Source organism: Misgurnus anguillicaudatus, chromosome 10, assembly GCF_027580225.2.
Source record: "Misgurnus anguillicaudatus chromosome 10, ASM2758022v2, whole genome shotgun sequence".
Taxonomy (NCBI): domain Eukaryota; kingdom Metazoa; phylum Chordata; class Actinopteri; order Cypriniformes; family Cobitidae; genus Misgurnus; species Misgurnus anguillicaudatus.
In genome coordinates, this window is record NC_073346.2 from 33,716,096 (window position 1) to 33,737,762 (window position 21,667).

The window sequence follows — 21,667 nt, forward strand, 5'->3', positions numbered from 1 at the left end:
GTAAGTGGTTGCAACCAATTTATTTAAGCTACATTTAAATAAAAGTTTTTTAATTTATTTTACTTTACTCGTCTTTTTTTGTTTAAATGTTGCTTAAAAAATGCATTGCAACCACTTACCTTAAAAAAATAGACCAAATTGAATAATTCTTTTTTTCAGTGTACCACCAAACTTGCTCGCACAACCACTCGTCCCAAATAGGAAAAACGTTGATGCGCTTGGTCACTTCTAACTTTATCTCTGATTGGTACCATTGAATGAATGGGGCTAAGCTAAATGCTATCGAAGCGTCGCAGCGCGCTCCAGCGCCCACGCGCACGCACACAGACGACAGAGGGATGCACCAACAACTCCCAGTCAAGGCAATAACACAGCTCAACATTGAAAATGAGTAGACCATTCCTTTAAGCAGTCAATCATCTCCAATCTTTTATTGGGCAAATCCTGTGGAAAAACCAGGAAGCTTGTCATTGCCAAATTAAAAGTCCTACATTACAAATCGTAACCTTCAATCAACTTGAATAAATAACAGTCTCAACAATAACATACTTTAAATTTCATTAATATAGTGTTCCTGAAGTTTAAATGGTAGTGCATCGTATAGCAGTGCAAAAGTCAGGGTTCAACTCTTAAAAATTAAAGCGATGCCATAGGAAAACCATTTTTTGGTTTACGGTAATGCATATTAATCAGCAGTAGAAGGGGTAATACCAGAAAATGCTTTGTATATTTGGCCTCTGTAAAAAAAATATATATGAGCATTATGCTCTGTTAGAAAAGGTACAAAACTTGATCTTTTCTGTCACTGGGGTGGTACTCCCGTTTTGTACATTCCTATACTTAACATAATACGAGGTTGTACCTTATACTGTACCTAAAAGGGACAATCCACATTTTTTTTGAAAATATGCTCATTTTCCATCTCCCCTAGTTTGAAACATTTAATTTTTACCGTTTTGAAATCCATTCAGCCGATCTCCGGGTCCGGCGCCAGCACCTTCAGCACAGCTCAGCACAATCCACTGAATCCGATCAGACCATCAGCATCGCGCTGAAAATGACCAAAGAGTTCTGATATTTTTCCTATTTAAAACCTGACTCTTCTGTAGTTACATCGTGCACTAAGACCGAAAGAAAATTAAAAGTTGTGATTTTCTACGCCGATATGGCTAGGAACTTTACTCTCATTCTGGCGTAATAATCAAGGATTTTGCTGCCGTCACATGGCTGCAACAGGCGTGGTGATATTACGCATACCGGAAAACTACCAGTCAGTCTTAGTACATGATGTAACTACAAAAGAGTCATGTTTAAAATAGGAAAAAATCCAAACTCTTCGGTCATTTTTCAGCGCGATGCCAATGGTCCAACAAGACCCAATGGATTGTGCTAAGCCATGCCAAAAATGCTACCGCCAGACCCGGAGATCAGCCGAATGGATTCCAAAACGGCAAAAATCAGGGGAGCTGGAAAATGAGCATATTTTCAAAAAAAGTGGAGTGTCCCTTTAAGGATCTATTATGTACCTTTAAATGTACAGTTAACTGTTTTATAGCTCTAAAATTGAACTTGTACAACATTGTTCCTTAAGGTACACAAGGATATAATATTGTACCCCACAGGGCACAACATTTCAATTTGTTGTATACCCATAAAAGGTACAAAAATGAACCTTTCAGGGTACAACTCCAGCAACATAAAAGGTAGTTTTGTACCTTTTTTCTGACAGTGTGGCCAATCAAAAGAAACTTTTATAAAAACATGAAGGTACTGTAGATATGGAACCATACAGACAAAAATGGTTCTTCTATAGCATCATGGATAACCTTCATTTTTTAGGAGTGTAGCTTAAGAGTGTAATGCACCGTAGGTCACTTTGGATAAAAGTATAAATCTAAAATTCTTCCTTTTGGCTAAGAAACTACAGTAAAGTTGGGAACTACACATAATGACAGTTAAACCCCATTTAGACCACCAGCGACTACCAGCAGCAGAGCGACGTATTTAAATGGAAGTTTGGTGACTTCCATTGAAAACTTAAGAAAAGTTTAACTTTATGCAAATGATGAACAATTTTAGGAGCGACTACCAATGGGAGTAAATCAGTGGAGTTCACTTCATCCTTCTGACGTCAGTTACTGTAGTGGATGGTACTCATTTGTTTATGACAACCAGATTTAGAAGCGCCTCATTGAAAGAGACGGGCGACACACAGCGGGAAAGTCGCTGGTGGTCTGAACGAGGCTTTAGCCATAAAAGTGCAAAGATTTTCTCAGGATTATTTAAAGCACTTCCTTATTATTCCACAGGATGTGACATCACAGAGCCACGACAGTAACGCAGCTGAAAGCCATAACAGCGCTTATATAAGAGAAATCTGTTGAAGACAGAATCTGTGAGGTTTTATCTGAGAATTGCAGCAAATTGAAACATCAACAGCATTAGATTCCACTGACACTAATGAGTTTATCTTCACCCATCAGATATTCTAGATCTTTCATGGACAAATAATAATCCCAGATAACATCAAGTATCCTTTAAATATTCGCAACAGATCGTATTTGAAGTCATTATCCTTTTTATGACAGTTACTCATTTTCCATTTCACGATCTGAAACATTTTGACACGTTGTGGATGAAATGGCCAGCACTGACGTTCGTTTGCTCTTTCTTTATCTCTCTTCCTTTCAGTCTCCATTCATTTCCATCACCTTTTCTGTAAGAATTTCCCGAAAGGTCGAAAGCTGTTTCATCTGTTCCGTTTGCATCGAGTGTCTTCTCATCAGTTTCTTCTTCATCTTGAAGTCCGGCCCACGTTTCGGGGACGAGGGGGCGACCGGAAGCATGATCTTGCTTCCGGAGTGAACAGGAGAAGTGGGTTTTCCATTAGCCCGGATGTCAGGAATGGGTCGCTGGGGGTTGACGTTGAGAGGAGGGAGGAACCCAGGTCGTGTGTGGGAGATGTGATCCAGGAGGAGAGTGCCCGATCCCCTCCGTTCCAACAGCCCGATTGGACGGCGCCGCATTGTGATGGGAGATACAGAGTTGGGAATGCTCTCAAGAGATTCTCGGGAGGAGCTGGTGAGAAGGGATAAGGGAGAGGCGTTGTACTTGCGGCGCTCCACGGAGACACGTCCGGAATCCGGAGATCCGGGAATGGAGGTGGGACACAGGTGTGTGTCTGACTCGTAGTGTTCCATGCGGGTGAGTTTGGGGTGTTGTAGGCCACGTATGCCCGCCGCTGCTTGTGCCACATTTTCCTGGGTTTCAGGGGCTGTGTTTCTGCGATACAGAGACTGGTGCTGATGGACTTTATCCGCCCAGGATGAACCACACAATCCTGCACAGTCCTCAGAACAAGACCTATCCATCAGCTTTGGAGATGTTGGGTCATGGGTCTCTATACTGTGTCTACGAGACAGTAAAGGTCTGCCTGGACCCGAGACTGACAGCCCATTCATCTCAGAGGCCAACTTATCCTCTTCAGCTAAATCCCCTTCCATCCGCTCCACTGTCTCTGCAAGTACGGATGGAGCCACCAGGCCCCAGGGCTCAGAGTTCAGCCTTTTCAGAAGTTTGCGGGGAGGCGGTCTCCTCTCATTTTGCGGCCTACCGGAGGCTAGCGGGAGCGCCGAGCTCACGGCAAAGTTGAAAATGCTCTCTTGCTTTTCACCTGGAGCAGAGCCAGATGTATTGATCTCCACCTCGGACGGAGACATGCAGCCGGGTGAGATTTTGTCCACCACATTTGGAGATGGTGGAGAGTTCAGGTACTGTTTGGTCTTTTTAGTACCAGAGGGAGAGGTATCGGTAGTAATGATGATCACCTCTTTGCCCTTAGCTTTGCAAGCATCCAGCAAGACCTGGAGAGTGTCTCTATCGCCTTTATTAATGGCATGTACAAGTGCAGATGCCCCAGAATAGTCTTTTAAACTGGGATCGGCGCCGTTCTCCAGCAGCATGGAGACCACCTCTTTACCAGCATGTTCTGCACACGCATGCATCAAGGCAGTCCGACCTGATTTATCAGGTATATTTGGGTCAGCTCCCTTCTCCAGGAGGTACCGCACCATTCGCTGCCGGGTCTGCGGATCCTCGTATCCCGCCAGACAGGCTGCTATGACAGGCGTCTCTCCTCGCTCGTTCCCTTCATTGATATAGGCTCCACCCTCCAGGAGGAGGCGTGCGAGGCGGAGTTTGCCCTGAAACACAGCTTTTAAAAGGGCATTGCCCTCTGTGCGCAAGGTACCTCCATCACCCATGATTTCTTACTCTCCGCCACAAAAATCCCAGAATCCCCGCCTCACTCCTTCTCCAACCTCAGCACTGTCGACACATCCCGGATTAGATTCAGGTCAACCTGGATCAAAAACAACACACTGTCAGAAGTCTGAGGTAACAGCTCTCAAAAATATTATAGATTAACATTCTTATCAATTACAGTATGTGGTTTAATGCAATTAATAAAACTAAGAGAAAAATTAAGAGACTCATACACAACTATTACAAAAGATACAAACATTCACTAATGCTCTAGAAGGCAACAAAATACATTAAAAGCCAGGGGTATCAAAACTTTTTAACTTTTTGTAAATGCAGTTATTATTCTGTGTTATGTGAAATAGTTCATCACAGTGCTAAATTAAAAACAAACCGCAAACTTTAGATTTTTTGCTAAATACTAATATTTTTCAGATTATGCAAGGGGGATGTAAAATTATGAACTCAACTATATACTAGTATTGTAACATTAAAAAAATGACATAAAATACAACACTAGTGCAATAATGTATCGTGATATGCATATCGCAATGGTTTGCGCGAAATTTGATATAATTTTAAAACTTTAATAAAAAGTAACATTTGGTCTAAAAAGATTGATGCGGAAAATATAGTATCTGGCACGCGGATGTTAGATATACATCCGTGTGCAACTGCATGATAGCAGTGATATTTATTTTGTTTATTTGTTTACATTGTTAAAGGGAGGGGGGTTTCAATGGTATTTCAAGCATTCTGACTTATTAACACAGTTATAGAGTTGTTTCCTCATGCTAAACGTAGGCAAAGTGTCAAAAAAGCAGTTGGGCGTGTTACAGAGTATTTCTGTGCCGAATGCACATCGCCAGGGTTCGTACAAGTTTCGGAAAGTTTTTTTGATTACAGGTCCAACCGACGTTTCTATACGTATCACTTCTTTATATGGGCACTTCCCCCGGAAAACCTCGCCCACCCGTCAATCAGCGGGAGATGCTAGAACTTGCAAACATCTTATCACGTGACAGCTTTGTTTAATTTCAAAACTCAACAATGGCATGAAAAATGAAGTGTGTTTTTGGATGTAAGGAGAAGAAAGCCAGCCTGAAACAATGGATATAGTTTATTATCCGGGGTAGCAGCGGAGTTTTGCGTGTGTGTTTGATGCGCTGGATTTTCCCAACCGGGTCACGAGTTGCATGCGGTAAGTAAGACTTCTGTCTTATGTTGGAAATAGGCACGTGTATATTATATAAATGACACGAACATGTAGTGAATCATAAGTTAAACAGTGTTGTATAGTGTTGCATGACTCGTACTCGCTCCACCCGCGGTAGTAACTCCTCCTTCTTCATTTTTTGTACGTTATCGGAAATATTCACTAAAGCTAATCTTTCTTTTATAAATCTGATTAAACTAAAGACTCTTCGGAGATATAAAGGATGTCATACTACTCTATAGGTACTCCAGATTAACATCAGAAATGCAGAAACAGCGTGTGTTACGTGAGCTTTAAAATGTCGGATTTGTTTTATGCAACAGTAAAAGATGGCTGTTCACTTTAGCTGTAGTGGTGCAATTCTGAAGAAGTATTGCATTGCATGTTGCATTATTTAGCATGCTATTGCATATATCACAGTTTTCTTCAATATCACACAGTATCACAGAGTTACGGAGCCCTCAGGGGACATGGAGCAAAATTAAATAAAGTTTAGTTTCACGTGAGCATGCGATAGTTTAACTACCGTGTTTAGTTTCAAGTGCTCACATGAAACTTTCACGTGCGCATGCGATAGTTTCACGTGTGCGCGCAAAAGTTTCATGTGAGCACGCGAAACTAAACTTTAAAAAAATTCTGCACATGATGGTTTCGCGTGAGCACATTAAAGTTTCACGTAAGCACATAACTAAACTTTTGATTTTTTTACTCCAATGTCACCTTAGGGGCTCGGTACACAGTTTACAATTCTACATTTTAATATAATAAAAAATAGGCATTGTTCTTAATGTTATGCATTACTTTTTAAATGTAATATTATAAAATAGTAACTTTATATATATATATACATTAATATTATAAAATAATACTGAATAATAATTTTAGAACAAAATGTACTTAATATTATTAGTACACTGAAAAAAATGATTCATTGCAATCAGTTTATTTAAGCTACATTTAAACAAAAGTTTTATATTTTATTTTACTTTACTAATCTTTTTTGTTTAAATAAAGCTTAAATAAATTGATTGCAACCACTTAACTTAAAAAAATTGATTAAATTCAATGAATCATTTTTTTCAGTGTATTAGTACTATTATCATAATTGTATTTTATATTATTATAATATTCAGGTTTTAAATAAACAACAGTGTAAATACAAAGTTTAAAAAGTGGATTAAAAAGATTTCTGAGTTTTAAATCCAGGCGAAAGTTAATTTGAAAAAAATTTACTGGAATATTTTAATAAAATATTCAGAAAAACATCCCACTGGACAAAAACATGGACCTCAAATTGACAGAAATCACACACAACTAAGGCATAATTCACACGACTGTAGACGGTCTAAAAGGTTTTTTGTTATGTGAACACAATGTTCAGACACTCTGTTCAGTCCTGCACTCTTTAACGTAGTCTCTTCTCTTTCTTCTCTGTAATGAAGGCAGAGATAATAATGGCAGTCCACTAAAGAAAAGAAAATTGAATTCTTGAGAGGCACAGAGAGCGAGAAATGACAAGCTCAGGCGGTTCTGTACATGAACAAATGACTTATAATATGCATTCATTACCTTAAACCGACACAAATACCACAGATTTAGCAGTTTAACAAAAATTTGTTCATGTACCTTGTACACTCTAAAAAATGCTACATGGGTTATTTTCAACCCAGCGTTGGACAAAAGGAACAAACCCAGTCCTTGCGTTAAATTAACCCAACACGTGTAAACCAAGTATGGGTTAAAACCACCCAGCATTTTTGGTTAAGGTTTATTTATAACCTTGTGGACTAGGTTTGTCCTAGCATTTTAAGAGTGTAATATTTTCCATGAAGCATTCGTCATTTTATTATTTACTGCAATTGTAAAGAAGGACAAACAACTCATGTGAAATGAGAGATTAAATAAAAGAGGATAATTTTAGGTGCCAGCCCAATAAAAAACCTAAATCTTCACGCATGAAACTCCACATATTTAGAAAATACATTCACAATAGCCTTAGAATTTGAGTAATACAGAACATTGGCCAGTAGATCATTACACTAACTATCTTGGTAAGATGATCAGGGTTCCCACACTTTAGTTAACTTCAAATTCAATTACCTTTTCAGGTCCCTCAAATTCAAGGACTAAATGTGGGGACACATTTCAAGTGAGAGCAAGGTTACATTGTGTTACCTTTTAAGATACATTGTTACAGTTCCCTTTTGAGGGAACTCGCGCTGCGTCACTGCGGTGACACTTTGGGGACGCCTCCAGGGGTAAGTGCGTCTGAATGTGTATATCAAATTCAACCAAAGACAGGGAGACACAAGAGCCAGGAAGTATATCGCTATCTGAAATATTGCCAAAGACGACGTTACAGGAATGCAGGAAGTATGGCAAGGGAGACTCAGCATCTTGTTCCCTTCTCAGGGAACAACATTTACAAACATAACCAGAGACGTTTTCATGTGTCAAACACACAACTATGCAAAAAAGCATTTTGGTATGAATCAACATTCGCATACAGAAGATATAAGCATTTAAAGTGAACAATTTAGCACGTTTGCTTGAAAAGTCTAGAATTTTATGATATTATCCTACACTACACAGAGAATATGGATTTTTTTCCAGAAAACTTCGTGCATAAAATAGATTCAAGCACTTTCAATGACCCATTTCTATTTTAAAAACTCTCCAGGGCCTTGAATTTTCCCCCCAGATTCACAAAATTTCAAGGTTTTCAAGGACCCGTGGGAACCCTGGATGATTAGAAAGCAACAGGGAATGGGGCAAGAGGCCATCCGGCCCAATATCAGCATTATTAACATGCCACAGCCCTTGAAATCAGCTCAGACTTATTTGAAATTCAATGAGCCAAAAGTCAAAGGCCATATTGATACAGGCACTGGAAGGATTTGGCCACACCTCCGTTCAGAGAGAAACTGATCAATAAGCAAGATGAACAGAGAAGGACAGGGGATTGAAATCGGCTATAAATCGGCAGTCGATTGTGCAGTGTCACAGATGCCTAAAAAATCGTCTCTAGGTGGTACCATTTCAAAAAATACACATTCGCAGCTAAAGAGTACATATAAGTACGTCAAATGTAAATATTGTACCAAATTTATACCTAAATGGTACATATTAAGACCTTTTTAAAGGGTACTCCACCAGTGACAGCATGGTGACTGCAAGAAGTTTAATCTTGAGATGGTTTGTATATCTCACACATCTCCACAATGTGAAATGATTCTTTTAAAAATTAGATCTGATCAGAGGATAAAAATGACACTTGATTCAATTCTTGCAATCTGTGAACTGTGCGTAAACATAATTTGTATGATTTACAGTATTCCTTACAACCTTTCTCTCTCTATTGCTTTGCAGAAAGACCCCGAGCATTGACGATAAAATACAGTGATATGAGAGGACATGGCAGATTTGAGAGTTGTAGGAGCTGCGCAGAATTCACATCCTTCCTGCATTACACCAATACACCCACAGAGCCCAAGCTGCTCCTCTTGTCTGCCTTCTTGAGAAATCTTAAAGCTCAATCCAGTCACACAGTTTTGCATTCTGATTTTAAGAGGTGGAAAAGAGAGAGGCAGAGAAAACCGGTTTCGTGCAGTCGCAAAAATCCATCTTAAAGGGTCTGAAGTCTCTTGCAATCGAGACGATGAGGTTAATCTCTTGTCTCAAGCAGGCAGCATGGATGAGTCATCCATGATAGACTCGCAGGAGAAATGTGGCACAAAGACTCGGGGCAGATCGCTCAAAAGATCAACCTGCTGCAACCCAGGTGCCAACGCTGCCCTGATATATTATAAGCATTTAGGTTATAAAACAGTGCTTTTTAAATGTGGTGTGTCTCATCATTTTGCTATTACAGTATATGCTTTTTCCTTTACCTAATGTGCAAAGACAACTGTAAATGTGCCATTTTCGATGTTTGAAAGCCCCACAGAACCCTAAAAGTGTAAACATTGGGGGATCTGTGATGCAAATATTGCTCTGTTTATTTAAGCATCCCATATACGCTAGCAACAATGGCTCAACCTATAATGTGAGTCTGGGGTGGGACTATCTGCTTGGTCGACCAATAGCAAATGGGAACCAGTTTGAAAATAATTGTTCTGTGAAAATTGACATTTGATCTGTGTCTAGTTTAAATTTCTCTCATATTCACCTTCATGCCATTATAGATATGTCTGGGTGATTCTCGCGAAATTACTTATGAGGTGTCATGAAATATTTTGATAAAAAAGTAAATGCTATCAAAATAAGAAGCATACAGTTACAAACATCTCTTCACATACTATTTTGATTATTATTTTAAATGACATCACACAAACCAATTTTGTTGTTTTTTCACATTTAAGGGAAAATTTTCATTACCGCAACGTGTCCATGACTGGATTTGGGTTCTTTTACATGGAAAATTTATCATTAAAAAATCTAAAAAATAAAAAGCTTCAGTGCATGTTATATTATAAACATTTAAAGAAACATTTGGTATTTGGTGATCATTGGTAAATGATAAGAGACAATAATAAGGAATATAAATGTGTCCAAGAACAATGTTCTTATCCTCCGCAACAATTTTCAATCATTGTTTAAGCCCCAAATGAACTAACATTTTCAAAAAAAAAAAAAATTGTTGGAAGGGACATAATTGATTGTGACACTCAAGATGGCTACCAGGTAAGCAGTTCTTATTTTTTCTCTACAAATAAAAGTAAAAATTTTGTTTGTCATAGTACAACTTTTTAGTTTTCATTACCGAAACATGCAATACCATGTTGCGGTAATGAACACTTTTCATAATGATAATCTAAAAAATATAAATAATTCTATAGGAAATATTTTTTAAATCCTCTTAAAATAATCGTTATAGTAAAGTTCAGACCTTAATCTTATATGTGCAAAAAAAATTGGGTTTCAAGGTTTTTTTTTTAAAATTCTGATGCTGGACACCTTCTAAATCTGGATTTCGTGAGAATCACCCGTCTTCCTTTATTGAATTAAACACAAATAATTTACATTAAAAAATATTCAAATACGGCAGCACCTCAATAACGTTGATTCTCATTGGTTCTCGTGTATCTCGTGACTCATATGTTTTATATTATGAAACACCACGAGATTCAAAGTTATTGACGTGTCCCATTAATTTACTATTCTATTTATTTACAACAGCACACAACATAACAAGCGATAAATCGCTTAAAATATAAACGCTTTATCTCACAAACGTATAGCTTTGCTTCACAAGACTAACCTACTTGAATAACTTCTATACTTTAATGATGGATGTGTGTTTTTTGGATCTTCCCCATGTTGAAGCCCATATCAGAAGATAACATAACGGCATTTTAATACGCATTTACATACATCATTTGGGATGACATGAGGTTGAGTAAACGATGAGAGAATTTACATATTAAGATGAATTATTCCTTTAATCATCCTGCGTGATGTCTAAATTTTGCTTGTGTACTGATTTCTAGATGGATGTTATGCCACATAAGATGTATGGGGGATGCTGTACTTTTTATCATCCTGTCTCAATTCATAGCACTGAATAAAATGTCCCGCAATTCATCATGATCTCTCGGCCAATCATTCACTCTGTCCGCATCCTTTGCTTATCCCATGCAGCATTCCTTATAGATCTGCATATATCTGCATGACGTGCATACATCTGAAAGGGCAACAGAGAGCTGTTTGACATTCATCACACCACAATAAACTTGCCTATTTTGCAGTATGTCGAAAAACACTCTGTGCTTTGGTACCGCACTGGGGGAGGGAGGGTTACACGGTGTGCTTTCTTGTAGGGACAAATTGTATCTAATTCTCTCCGGTCTCTGGACAGATCATGAAAATTAATATCACGTCTTAATCCTCACGCCTCTGAGAGCCCACACCGTATTTATGTAACAACAATGTATGTACGTTACAGGTTGTGTGAGGGGCCCGGGACTGCATGGGACTCGGAAGTCAACTGCCCGGTCCTTCCCAAGAGCTCTGTAGTGCTTTTGAGCCGCTGTTTGCCTCATTAGATCACACAGATCCAGGCAGGTGCAATCACTTTAACAGCAGCTGAGAGAGAGCAGCATCCATCAGCGGTGTACCGATGACCCTGTGACCCAGTCACATCAGAACCGCTGTGGCTCTTCATCACTCATATTGGCAGCTTCAAAGAGAAGCGCACTGCAGAGAGGCAATACGATTATTTCCTTCATACTAAACTTGCTAAGCGTTACTGACATGTGCTCCGAACCGCATTTATAGTTTTAGGTGTTTACTGCTCACTGTGGGGTGTTTATGCTCAGCTGATATTTTCATCACCTTACAGGTTCTAGTGTCGTTGTAGTGGACTATGGTTGGTTAGTCTACAAGAAAATAAATGACTACGAAACCACTTGAGTTTATAGAGTTTGTTGATTTATAGAGCTGAGAATGAATTCTTTTCCAAAATGATAGCAACCTGTACATGTCATTCTGCATATGTAACTGCATACGCATTCATTCATCTCTAGCCTCAAAGTACAAGAACACAGAAAACTGAACTCCTTTGTGGATATACCGCAGTAAAGTGATGTAGATATATGATGATTGATAAACTATCCAGCATACAGGGATAAAATTTTTGTTGATTATAGTTAGAAATTAATACACATACAAATCAAAAACAACTTTGTTACCTAAAAAATGCTGGGTTGTTTTTAACCCATCCTGGGTAAATATTGGACAAAACACACCACTGGTAAAAAAATGACCCAATGCTGGGTTGCTGTTACTCAACCATGGGTCAAAACAACCCAGCGTTTGGGTCGACACTTGAAACAACCCAGCACTGGGTCGACACTTGAAACAACCCAGCACTGGGTCGACACTTGAAACAACCCAGCACTGGGTCGACACTTGAAACAACCCAGCACTGGGTCGACACTTGAAACAACCCAGCACTGGGTCGACACTTGAAACAACCCAGCGTTTGGGTCGACACTTGAAACAACCCAGCGTTTGGTTCGACACTTGAAACAACCCAGCGTTTGGTTCGTCACTTGAAACAACCCAGCGTTTGGTTCGTCACTTGAAACAACCCAGCGTTTGGTTCGTCACTTGAAACAACCCAGCGTTTGGGTCGACACTTGAAACAACCCAGCACTGGGTCGACACTTGAAACAACCCAGCACTGGGTCGACACTTGAAACAACCCAGCGTTTGGGTCGACACTTGAAACAACCCAGCGTTTGGGTCGACACTTGAAACAACCCAGCACTGGGTCGACACTTGAAACAACCCAGCACTGGGTCGACACTTGAAACAACCCAGCACTGGGTCGACACTTGAAACAACCCAGCACTGGGTCGACACTTGAAACAACCCAGCACTGGGTCGACACTTGAAACAACCCAGCACTGGGTCGACACTTGAAACAACCCAGCACTGGGTCGACACTTGAAACAACCCAGCACTGGGTCGACACTTGAAACAACCCAGCACTGGGTCGACACTTGAAACAACCCAGCACTGGGTCGACACTTGAAACAACCCAGCACTGGGTCGACACTTGAAACAACCCAGCACTGGGTCGAAACAAGGAACAACCCAGCATTGGGTCGAAACAACCAAGCATTGGGTCGAAAACAACCGAGCATTGGGTCGAAACCAACCGAGCATTGGGTCGAAACCATATTACTTAAAAACTGAAAAAATACACTCTAAAAATGTCTGGGTCATTCCTAACCCACAACAGGCAAATATTGGACAGAACACGCGCTGGGCCAAAAATGACCCCGTACTGGATTAAAAATGACCTAATGTTGGGTTGTTGTTATGCAACAATGGGGTATAACCACCCAGCAGTTGGGTTAAAATAACCCAGCATTGGGTCAATCTTCAACCCAGCATTGGGTCAACCTTCAACACAGCACGTGTTCTTTCCAATATTTATGGGTCAAAAATAACCCAGACATTTTTAGAGTGTACATATTTATAGATTACATTTACTTTTTACATAAGGGAACATTAGGATGTTTTGCATTTTGAAATTATTGTCAGGACAGTTAAGTTAATTTTATATAAGCCCATATTACTGTAATGCATCTGATCATGTACTTTTGCATTACAATAAAGAGTACTGTATAATACTTTTAAATAAACTTGGCAATGCTCAGGAAAGCTATAATCCCTAGAAATTGCAGCTGGGTTGCCGGTAATTTACCGTAGATTTACATTTATGTTATTTACTGGCAAGAGTTTGTTCAAAGTTAAATGAACATTAAACATTTACAAGTCTTTGTCTTTACAGAGTAAAACTAAAAAAACAGCATCAAGCAAAACATTCTGGGAAACAAAATCTGAAGCAAAAACAGAAAAAGGTTGATGATGATTTCTTGTTCCCAGAATGCTTTGCATGAGGCTGTTATTGTATAGTTTTATTTTGTAAAGATAAAGACTTGTTAATATTTAAAATTGATTTAACTTTGAACAAACTCTTGCCAGTAAAAACAAAAATGTAAATCTACTGTAAATTACCGGCAACCCAGCTGCAATAACATTGTAATTTCTACGGAATTTTTTTACAGTGATAAATAATAAATTTAAATATTATTATATAATTTAATAACACATTTTTACACCACAGTAAAAGAAAATCAGGGTGAAACTGTTTTGGACAGTTAAGAAAATTGTCATGCAAATGTAATTACAATGTAAACAAATTGGCTAAAATACTAAAAAGAAAATTTCAATCTTTTGTCATGCAAGCATCTGCATGTTACTCCTAGGAATACCATGGTATTCAGGGCAGGACTTAACAGGGTGGAGGCCCCTGGGCTTGAATAAATTTTGGGCCCTACACTATCAGAACAAAAGGTACAAAAGCTGTCACTGGGACGGTACCCTTTAAATGGGTCCTAATATTTGCATTTAGGTACAGATATAGGTACATTTGTACCCATTATATGCACTCTTTAGGTACAAAGGTGTACTATTTGAAAGGGTACCACCCCAGTGACAGCTTGTGTAAATTATCTTCTGAGAGTGCACATACAGTGAACAACCTAAAATAAAAAATATATCATAGAACTACATTTTAGGGAAGTTTCCCGACAGGGTTTAGATTAATCTAGCACTAGGCCTATTGCTAGGTTATATTAGGGCATTTAATTAGTTTTTACAAACAAACCTTACAAAAAACATCACTGGTGTGCGTCTTGAGACAAAACAATGGCAATGATATATGTTAAGATATATCAGTGCAAGATGAGTTTAAATTAAGACAGATCTAACATGCATTTTAGTCTTGGACTAGGATAAGACCCGACTAGGAAACTGCCCCTATATCTCTATAGCAGAACATAAGCCCAGTCTAAAATTAAATCATGTATTTTAGGGATGTCACAAATCCAAATGAATCATGCACATTAAAAAATACCCCATAACAACATTTAAAATCATTGTGTTAGACTTAGCTTAAGAAGAGAATTATATGTTTTGATTAACATTCACCTTATTACACACCATATAAAGTTATAAACATAATCAACAAGTGTATTTTGTGCATATAGCCTAAGTGGTGCAGTGAAAAGAAAAGATTTTAGGATGTTATTTAATAATTATGACAAGACCATCATGTAATATTAGACACCAAAAACCAAAGTGGAGAAGATGACCATTGATTAATTTTTGCGTCTGATATGAACGTAATACATTAAAACCTTGAACGTAGATATAAAAATGAACACTTTTCAGAAGTTTAAACTGTGATTCTGTTAGCAAACATGCTGAAAGAGAAACTACAGGTAGGCTAGCTAGTGGATTATATCAAAAACCATCAGATATCAACATGGCCATGATTTAGTGAATCCTCACCTCCAGATGAAGTAATAAACTGATAATTTAAATGCTGACATAATCAATCATAATCATATGTGCGTAGTTAACTCTCCGGATTTTGTTATGTTTCGTAGCTCTGCTCCACTCGTTCACAGTTTGGTTACAGTGTCGTGTGAGCTGCAGACTGCAAGCAGATTGGATTTCATTTGGCGCTACGCAGACCGCTTGGTGATGATGTCAAAGTACCGCGAGAGCAATTAGAAAGCAGACTTCTCCGTGTGATTTCTCGAATCGCTCTCGCGGTACTCTGATCTCATTCTTTTGGCTGTTGTTGAACCACATGAATACACCCGTCTGCTTTACAGTCACTTTTGCGCCGTGATAATTTGATTTCATATAATGATCGGATCGCGCAGTGCCGCATGAAGTCAAATGTACCAAATATCAAATAGCCGACTGTATATGAGGTTCAACCCGCCAAAGTAGCAATTGGAGCATGCGAATGGTGAGTGATTCAGATGTCAATTTATGAATGAAAGTATCAAAGGTTTGTCACACACTGTGTATTTTCAAGCTTTTTTAAATGGGTAACGTTATACGGAAATCCTTGACCTTTCCTAGTGGGTATACTGCGTATACATGCGTATCACGTTACAAACAAACAAGAAAAAACTGAGTTACAAGACCATAGCACAATAGTATTATCTTTCATACGGAGCGCTTCATTTTCGCGTTGCTCTTTCTCGTTATCTGTAAAGCTCATTCAGGGTATATACAGCAATCCTTAAGTTAAATTTACAACTTTTTAATACCTTTTTTAATACCTTTAGAATATTTTTTAAAACCATCACGACACTGAATTTCAAGTGTTAATCAGTGACCTTTCTATTATTTACACATATTTTGACATATATAACATACAAAAAGAATAGACATGGATTAAAGTGAAAAAAATTTCTTCTGACTGAAATGTTTTTCAGGCCAAGTCATATTCCTTTAACACTTTATGTTGGCGAGACCAATAACATTTTAAGGGGAGATTTTTTTTTGCCATTAATTCCATATTAAAGTCTCCTGTTGCATATATAGGTAGCTGTAGTTTGCAGGGCATTTCAGATGCGAAGGCGAAACAGCTAAATAACTCACTATATAAAAAGAAAACATGAATATCACCACCTTTAATGAATCTTTTATTAATTATTTATTAATTGTAAATGTATTTATTTTAGCATTTAAAATATTTTTTTTTAATCAAAGTTGAAACTGTTAACATTAGTGAATGCACCATGAACTACCATCAATTACTGTAATGACATAAACAAGAGTTCATTAATGCTTATATACTCTATATTTTTCATTGTTTGTTCATGTTACATAATGCATTTACTAATGTGAACAAATACAACTTTTCATATCATATTATTCAGTACACATAAACGAATAATCCAGGGTCTGTTCTGTTCACACAACAGCTTACAGTCACAGCTATACAAATGTTATGTATGAATATAAACCCTGAACGAGCAACTCGAGTTAAAGTAGTGTACAAATCGCACAGGATGTCTGTAACCATAGTGAACGAAATTGAATGACTTTACCTTTATCAACAAAATATTACGTTACAATAGAGGCAGCGCTGATGTGCTATTTTATGCGCAATGGTTCTGCTGTTTACTTTCTCCTAAGACCTAAATGGTCGTGTTTATATGAGGATATTTGCAAAGACTGGATTTTTGAGGCATATGTGTTATTTAAGGCCAATAAAGCGGCAAAAATACTTACAGCACAAGCTCAATGAGAAACGAATGCGCGGCTTGCGTGCTCCTCTGACACAGAAACAGCGGACGCATTTAGCACTGATGTTTGTGTTTGAATGGCTTAAAATCACTTGTTTTTAAACTGCGGTGCTTAAATATAAGGACAAATGTTACGTTTTTGTGACCACACGCAAATGCAACTGCAAGAACCGACAGGTCGATGACATCAAAGTCCCGCGAGAGCATTTCGGAAGCAGTCTCCTCATATGATTCCTCGTCAATCTCTCTGACAGGATTTGGATGTCATCTGCCTCTTGGTTCTTGTGGTGCCACATGAAGTTTACCCACGAGTTTAACATACCCATTGTATCAGCGGCTAGATCAGCTTAGCATTAAAAAACGTGACGCGAATGATCACTTACGTGAGAAATCATTTAGCCCCAAAATACAGGACCCCTAATGTCATACTGTGGAGACACGCAAGTTACCTGGCTGTTTGGGTTTCTTAGCCCCCGAACTGAAAGGCTTGCCAATCTTCATCATTTCGCTAAGCCAAGTCAATCTCCAGTGGTCTTTTACACCTTTATCGATCTTCAAAACATCGGAGCCTTCCTGCTTTATAAGTTTGACCATGCTAGCTGAAATAAAGTTTTACCTCAGCTTAACGTGATACAGTCAGAAAACCCGGAGTGGATCCAGTGCCTAGTGATTACTGAACGCTTACAGTGGAAGGAGGAACGTGATTTGGCTCCACTCCAGGCTTTGATAACATCCCAGAGACGAAAGATCTTTGATTATGTGCCCAGATATGCTAAAGCCCATATTTAAACGAACTAACGCGAACGCAGATAGAATTTCAATCAGAATAGGACACCCGATAGTCTGAAAAAAATAATACCTAATTTGGAAAAAATAATACCTCTAAGCCGAATTTAACACTTTTAATGGCCTTAAATTTGACAATTTTGATTTATCACTTTTTAATACTTTTTAAAACCCCGCGGACACCCTGTCATTTATGACTCTCATTTAGGGTTGCCACCTTTGATTTGTGAAAAACCGGGACACTCAGATGAAATTTTGTTTTGTTTTGTTTTTGGAGGGGGGATCAACTAATATTTGCAAATATACTATGTTTACAGTTGTAGGACTCTATTCCCTCTCTTACCTATTTGTCCTGACGTAGATGCTTTCCCTGAAGTAGATGCACTCCCAGATGCATTAAATACACTTTTGTATAAACATTGTGTAAACATATACTGCATAATTATATTCTATTATAAAATATAATCATTTGTACAAATATAGGATATATTCTTTAGCAATTAAAATATGATTAAATGTATTATAATAGATTACTGTACAAACAACTTTTTGTTTTTGTTAACTTAGTAAATTTGGGCAACCTAAAACTGACATTTCTCACCTCTTTTTCCATGTGTATTTCTCATCCCTTTTTGCTGCCTGCAGAAGTCTCGGCTGTCCCTCAATGAAATCATTTAAAGTTTAATCTAACTTGAAGTTCAGCTTTGACCAACCCCACTGATCGTTTTAAAAGCTGACTAGCAACTTAACTGAAACTATTTCATCCAGGATGTGTGTGTGGAATCTGTGGATGCGACGCGTGCGACCAACCGACAGCATAGGTAGTTGCTAGGCGATAAGTTGAGCTTCCAATCAAATAAAAGTAAACGCCTGGCCAATCCACTGTGTTACCTGTTCTATTTTACCAGGTTACGGACACAGGATTGGATGAACACAGAAACAGTGGAAGGAAACGCTTTAATTTAAAACCAGGAAATTCTGCTTTAAAAGTTCATTTTTACAAAAAACCGGGACAATTCGTGTCCCGGGAAAGAATATAAATTTTCCGGGACTGTGACTCAAAAAAGAGAACAATCCCGGGAAAACCAGGACGGGTGGCAACGCTACTCTCATTTCGCGTATTCGCTATTATACTAGCATCTATGGGTTTCAAAAGCAGTAAACTCAGCGCGTCATATTCAGCACCAAGATGACTGACATATATTAACGAATTAAATGCAGCACCAACTAATAGGCTGTAAAATAAAAAATGAAAACGACTGAACAAATCAAACGAACGCAAGCCGGCACGGAGGCCCCTATTGACCGGGGCCCCTGGGCTCAAGCCCACTCAAGCCCAATGGTAAGTCCGGCCATGATGGTATTACTGTGGTATCATGTCCAAAAAACCTTAGTATTAGTATTGTTTTATAAATTTGGTAAGATTTTATATAGCGTAGTGTTTACTTTCTAAAATTAGCAGGTGGTCAAAAGTTTGTGTCGCTGTCCGCGGTGCTGAACTCAATTCGCAAGACGGACCAATGACAGAAACTGCTTGTTGGTATCTCGTGGGCTCCGGATGAGATTTATGCGCCAGCTGCAAATATCTCAAGCTCAGGACTATTTTTAGTCTGGAAGCATTAAATTTAGTGTCTCCTCACGTCAGCTCTCTGACTGACGCAAAGCTCCTGTGTCCACAAATGAACTCTTAAACGAAACACTTAAATCATAAGTTTCTGTAAAGAAAAATACGAGATGAACATTGCAGAAGCCCAGAAATCTCTCAGATTAACTCGAACCTTCTCTTTCCTTCTGGCATGACATCTTCAGTGTTTTAAAACATCCAAACAATGCATTGTTAAGTGACACCAAGGATCGGAATCTGAAATGCGGTGCATGAATTCATCCGCGTGCAGACACAGCAATACACATTTATAAACCTTCATGCATGCAACAACATTCCTTTACAAAACATCTGCTTTTACGTTAAACCAGAAGCTCTGCAGTCTTCCAAAGAGATGTTTCTCACCATCACACATGCATACTAGCAAAAATTGCTTTATTTTTTTCGCATGTATGCATGATATACAACGCTGCCAAATATCTCCGGGAACGATTTATTAAAGTGAATTTAAATGTAAATATCAAGTGCAAGAAATTTTTAAGATATGGTGTACGAAATATGTGGTAGGCTTCTGCACGTTGCCCTACATTGCTGCCCTATTTCTTTACATAGCTTGAGTTTGATTAATGATAATTTTTCGATTCATTAATAACCTTAAATATAAACAGGGACATCAGAAAGACACTTGCAGGAGATGTTAGGAGTCTTACCGTCTAGCTGTGTTCTTCACTCCATCAGTGCGGCTGGTTTAAGCCCGAGAATCCAGCTGCTGTCTGCTGATCCCCGTGTCTTACATCCCCCACATCATCTCTCCTCCTGCGACCGACAGTTTGGGAGACTCTGCGGGGGCGTGGAGTGGGCAGTGAGCTGATGCGAGTCTCCCACGATCACGCACGGACACACGGAGGTCCAACTTAAACGCGCAAGACACTGCCTGCCTTACTGTTGAGCATCTCTGCTTTCCACTAGGGGGAACTTCTTGAATATTTTTATGTCATTTTTTTTCATTTTTGGATGCACCCCTGCGTGTGGGTGTCATGGTGTGTTGTGCATCACATTTACTAAATGTCCATATTTGACCCAACCATAGATTGAAACAACCCACCATGACATCCCATTTTGGATGTACAACCAAGTATAAGTTGGGTTTATCCATATTTTACCAAACCATGTGTTGAAACAACACTGCATTTTTAAAGGAAAAAATGATGCGTTGTCGTGATAATATTATGGCTTATCTAAAAAATAATGGATCAAACGTGTCTCATGTGTAATAATGACCTGTAAAGATATTGTTTCTCTGTAACCTCTGTTTTGCAGGTGAGTTAAATATGCACACCCGTTACTTTCCACTAGACAGCCAATTTCATTTTTATCAATCCTTTAAGATTAAATGTACCAAGACTTTTGCAGAGGTGCATCCTTCCTCAACATAAATTTGGAATATCTCTGGGCATTACATCCTTTTTTAATTTTGGGGCTAAATATATATCAAGGTCCTCTCTGCAAGAAGCAGGGGGTGTGCAACAATTCTCAGACTGCATAAATACAAATTCAGTGACTATAGCTATTATTGAACACAGTTTCTATGGCAACTGATTCAGTGGATTCCGACCACTGAAATTCCGACAGAAGCGTTCCCACGGTGACATGCACATGCTGCAGAAGAGAGAGAGAGAGAGAGAGAGAGAGAGAGAGAGAGAGAGAGAGAGAGAGAGAGAGAGAGAGAGATGTGACTGCTATTGCTCTTTAGGTTTAGATTTAAATAATAGTTTTAATCCTAAGACTCACTTTCAGCTTTTTTATTGAATACATGTTTAATTATAGGCTACAGTATATTATTAAATATTACATTGTTACTACATTATCATATGATTTGATTAGTACATGTGTCTTATATTTATAGATATATTTTTAAATTAAATCTTTAATTATATTATTATTTCTCTTTGACTCTTAATGTTAAACATGGATGTGTATACCGGAAGCTACTACTAAAAAATAAATTATTTTGTTTGCAAGCAAACCTGGCTCTTTTTACTGATGTTTATGGGATGTTTAGTCAAAATGAGGTCACTTTTTGCATATGAGCGCATTCCCAATTTCTCTCTCTTATACACATATAAATATGAGGTCAGCAATATAGTTAGTTTCTTTTGTTCTTATTTTTAAATA

The 21,667-nt window shown here is 38.4% G+C and overlaps 1 protein-coding gene across 1 annotated transcript; it reads right to left on the reverse strand.

Moving 5' to 3' along the window:
* Positions 1–1,195: 1,195 nt before the first annotated feature.
* On the reverse strand, positions 1,196–21,150 carry LOC129448566 (ankyrin repeat domain-containing protein 34A). Its single transcript, XM_055211046.2, has 2 exons — positions 20,203–21,150; positions 1,196–4,360 (listed from the first exon to the last, which is right to left on the reverse strand). The coding sequence occupies exon 2, from the start codon at positions 4,260–4,262 to the stop codon at positions 2,688–2,690; it is 1,575 nt and encodes a 524-aa protein (XP_055067021.2). The 5' UTR covers positions 4,263–4,360; positions 20,203–21,150; the 3' UTR covers positions 1,196–2,687.
* Between the last annotated feature and the right edge of the window lie 517 nt (positions 21,151–21,667).

What these genes read in the sequence shown, in the direction of transcription:
- LOC129448566 (XM_055211046.2), bottom strand. Translation starts at nt 4,262, where the DNA reads ATGGGTGATGGAGGTACCTTGCGCACAGAGGGCAATGCCCTTTTAAAA.